This window comes from Cibotium barometz, chromosome 8, assembly GCF_041138505.1.
Source record: "Cibotium barometz isolate CiBa-2024 chromosome 8, ASM4113850v1, whole genome shotgun sequence".
Taxonomy (NCBI): Eukaryota; Viridiplantae; Streptophyta; class Polypodiopsida; order Cyatheales; family Cibotiaceae; genus Cibotium; species Cibotium barometz.
This window is the reverse complement of record NC_141053.1, coordinates 19,065,919-19,070,092: the sequence shown is the minus strand read 5'-3', so window position 1 is coordinate 19,070,092 and position 4,174 is coordinate 19,065,919. Positions and strand designations below refer to the sequence as shown.

General features: G+C 44.1%; 1 protein-coding gene across 1 annotated transcript; it reads right to left on the bottom strand.

Moving 5' to 3' along the window:
- Positions 1–257: 257 nt before the first annotated feature.
- Positions 258–2,069, bottom strand: LOC147636001 (metalloendoproteinase 2-MMP-like). Its single transcript, XM_086801446.1, has one exon. The coding sequence runs from the start codon at positions 1,659–1,661 to the stop codon at positions 519–521; it is 1,143 nt and encodes a 380-aa protein (XP_086657572.1). The 5' UTR covers positions 1,662–2,069; the 3' UTR covers positions 258–518.
- Between the last annotated feature and the right edge of the window lie 2,105 nt (positions 2,070–4,174).

Sequence of the window (4,174 nt, the reverse complement as noted above, 5' to 3'; positions counted from 1 at the left end):
CTAAGAGATGATGCTGCACTAGATCATACAAGAACCAGACATATCCTTGAGAAGAAAATTAAGTTGTGAAAACCTGACTGCACCAAGACTAACTTCAAGGCCCAATAAAGCTATTTCTAGAAGGCTCCCCATATGAGTGTTATCAGTAACCAACACCCACATTGTCAACGAGAGAGAGCCATAGTCCTTTGCAGCGACCCACCCTAGATGGAAATCTTTACCATAGCTACTGATTTACATGGTAGCCCATAGGAGCATGCATGAATGGTAGATTGCATTTGGTTAAGCCTTAATACATAGAATACATTACCATAGCTGTTGATCTGACAAAAGGGAAAGACAATGGGACGTTAGCTGGAAAACATAGAATACATCACCATTGTCGATTTCGAAAAACCCTAAAGAGCATGTGCTTTGGCATGGAAAGAACAGCACGAAGTTCAAGCGCGGACTATGGAGAACTTTAGTGTGAACTCTGCTGAGAAATCATCACCATAGCTATATGGCAGAACCTTGCATTACCACTCTCTTTCCAACATTGCAAGCAATAGCATAGAGCATAAGGTCACAGAAAGAGAAGAGAAACAAGGCAATTTGTGGGCTCTATTTACATCTTCGAGGCTAGGGGGGATTCCTGGAAGAGGATTGCTGGGGTTGTAGTCGGGGTTGGCGCCGTACAGAGCCTGTGCACCTTGGATGTCATCTTGTTGCAGCTGAAGTTTAACTTGGCCAGGGGCAATGCTCGGGTACATGATGGCATTCTCTACTGGAGAATGTGCCAAGCCAATCAGATGCCCAATCTCATGTGTCACGACGGACTGCAGGTCGATCTCCTGAGGCACGGCACTAGCTCCGGCACTGTAAGAATACCAATACTCAGAGTCATCTAGATGAAACCGGCCATCAGTGGGAGAGAATGCATGTGCGAGGATGCCGAGGACCCCATCAAAGGGCTCCCCATCACCATGTGAAAAGGAGACAAACTCAATCTTGATGTCTGCTGCATCATAATCATCTGTTTCGGTGAAGTTGATGGGAACAACTGCCGCCCATTCACTAAAAGCATTGGCGAAGGCCTGCCGCCTCTGTTCAGAGCTCAGTCTCTGTGTTTCATTCATGGAGCTGAATGCATAGGTGAGGTTTCTTCTTGTGGATGGCCAGCTGGGTTTAGACGGGAAGAATGCATAGTGGCCCACTATGTGAGCGGTGGCCGTACTATTTCCGGCAGACACAGACTGCAGCATCAGAGGAATTCCGTCAGCCACATCTTCTCTCCCACACCTAGGCGTCATGATCTTCAGCAGAGTCTGCAAGTTCAGTTTGCCCGAAACCGTCAGATTGAAGCTCTCCTGGTAGAGTTTCACGGCAGCCAGGGTATCCGTGTCGAACAGATTCGTCACATTCTGTCCCGCGGTGAGGTTCAGGTAGCCGAACTGGGCGAAGTATCTCTTGAGCGGGGCTATGGCATCCCTGGTGTCGCCCACGCCGGCGTTCAGAAGAGACTTGAACTGCCCCCACACACCAGAAACGAAGTCGTCGAGCGATGACGGAATCTGCAGAGAGTTCGGCAACAGGTCGTCGGGGACCGACAGCGCGATCGACGGAGAGGCCAGCAGAGAACTGCAAAGCAGCAAGAGACACAAGCAATGTCGGTTCATCATTCGAATACCCGCCGGCGAAATGCCGGAAGTTCTGGACGGAATGAGGGCACACTGATGGGCGTCCAGAGACGAAAGGGCAGAAGTGGGCGACGGAAGCTTAGGAGATTGACGGGCTTGGCGAATGTAACTGGAGACGCATTGGCCGAAGTGGGCGACGGTGGATATGAATGGCGGCTGAGATTTCGGCGGATATAAGCGGAGCCTGACGGATTAGTGGCGCGGATTGGACGAGATTACGCCATTGGCGAGAGTTTTGGGCGACGGACGGAATTGTTGGAGATTGGATGGAACTCTAGGCCAATCCGAACGTATGGCTTGCCGAACGGATTGGGGTGTTTGCCGCCGGGACGTGGAACGGTTTTGTTGGGAACCCACGCGCTTCTCCTGTTGTTTACGTAGGTCAACCACTTCCAAGTACACCCAGTCTTGTAGAACCTTCAAACTCCATAATATAAATGCCCATAAAGACTCAAAGAAAAAGTCCACAAAGGGTTGTAATTATCGATTACAAAAGACTCTCAAAGAAAAAGTCCACAAAGGGTTCTAATTATCATTACAAAAGCCTTTTTTTTTTGTAGTGGTCTCAATATATATGGGGCCCAATGGTTTTTTGTATTAATTAGTTGGGGGAAGCGATCTAAGCCTTAATAGAAGGTAGCGTTCAAAGGTGTAGTTTTTTTTTCAAAAGGTTAGTATGGGCCAGTGAAGACTATTAGAAATTTTTCTAAATGTGTGCAGGTATAGGAAAGGAGGGAGAGAGAGAATAAAGATTTTTTTTAAAAAAGACTTTAGGTAAGGTATATGTCTCCCTTGGCATAGCCATTAATTAATTAATGGCAAATGCCTAGTAAACCTAGCATAGGTGGGTGGTCAAAAAGCAAGTAGGAATGAGGAAAAAGATTCATGAAAACTTTTTCTCGCACACAGTGCAAAATATTTTTTGATTTAAAGACAGAGGGTAGATGTTCAAGTGAAGATCTTACATTAGCCTTGCTGAGTCATGTATAGTTGGGTCTTGCCTTCGGACCATATTGCAACTCCTATGTGGGTGCACTAGCTCGGCGACGACCGTCCTATTCTCAATCTGTTGTCATACTAGAATGCTTATTACTAAGGGCGTGAAGGAAGAGCTCTCTTTGCCTAGATGGAGTAAAATAGAGATTGGCCTTCATGGTGGTTCTCTCTCATAGAAGGCGGGGAAAGAAGCATCTAAGGGAAGAGGGAAACCTACAAACAAAGCTACCTAGCATGCATCAAGCAAGCAAGATTCAATAGCATACATGAAAGCAAGGGTAGAGGAGAGAAGAGCTCACAAGTAAGGGAATGAATATATATCAAGAGCTCACAAGTAAGGGAATGAATATATATCAAAATTGACTTATTTACAAGTGACTAGTTTTTACACAAAGCAGGCCAAAGTCAAAAATTATCTTGCCAGTATTACTAGTCTTAAGTAAGTATGAACATAACGTCCTTAGGCTTTTCCTATTTGACATTAAGCTCAAGGTAAGACCCACTACTTTATATGTTCCAGCACCATCTTACAAAAGATAAGTGCTCGTTTAAGTGCATAAGATAGCAAAATGCCTTACGGTAGGTTAGGCATGGGAAACCATGTTAATCTATAAAATGGCTAACATACCCCCCTTTCTAATGGTGATCGTGTCCTCACATACTGAGCTAGTGGTGGGGGATTTTTCTTGGCGTGCAATTGCGTGCAAGTAGTTTCAAAAAAAGAGCAAGCGATTTTAAAATAATGGAGGGCTTTCTTTTGGCTACATACATCTCTCTCTCTCTCTCTCTCTCTCTCTCTCTCTCTCTCTCTCTCTCTCTCTCTCTCAAAATAAAATTATTCCAATAAAATGATACAACCCAATTAAAAGCAAAATAAAATTATTCTAATAAAATGAGACCCCAAAACATTCTTGCACATCCCATGCATCTTTGAAGTTAAACTTGGAACATGAGTTGTCCACTAAACCAATTCAAGGTAAGTTTATTCTCTGCGTAGACATTTGGTTATCTCCTTTTTTGTCAAAATGGTTGGTGGATGAACATATTTTCATTTTGGCTCAATCCCATGGCTCTTATATATGCAAAGTACAAGTGCAAGTAGAGTTTTTGCTGCTTTCTAATCCTTCCGAAGAAATCTGGACATGAGGATGATGGATGCATTTTTATGTGCGCATCATAACTTCCCACATCTGAACCTTCTCCAAACGTCTCAATGGTGAAAGCCTCATGTTTGGAAGCTTGAAACACTTGCACTTGTGTAACTTGTGTGCTTTGTTGATCCTTTTTACAACTTCTTTTAAAATTGTTCTGTATCTTATGAGATGGCTATCTCATGACATATCATTTTTTAATATGTTTGCCTCTTCCCTGGGCATTTCTAGTTGACTTGAGCTCATAAGAGTTTGTTGCTCTCTTCCCAATGCCTCACTCTTTAAGTTATAGCTTGTAAAGCACCAATGCGTTAACCTCCTCAATAGCTAGATTAGTACCTTCAGCCA

Coding starts and splice junctions, on each gene's coding strand:
- LOC147636001 (XM_086801446.1), bottom strand. CDS start 1,661: ATGATGAACCGACATTGCTTGTGTCTCTTGCTGCTTTGCAGTTCTCTG.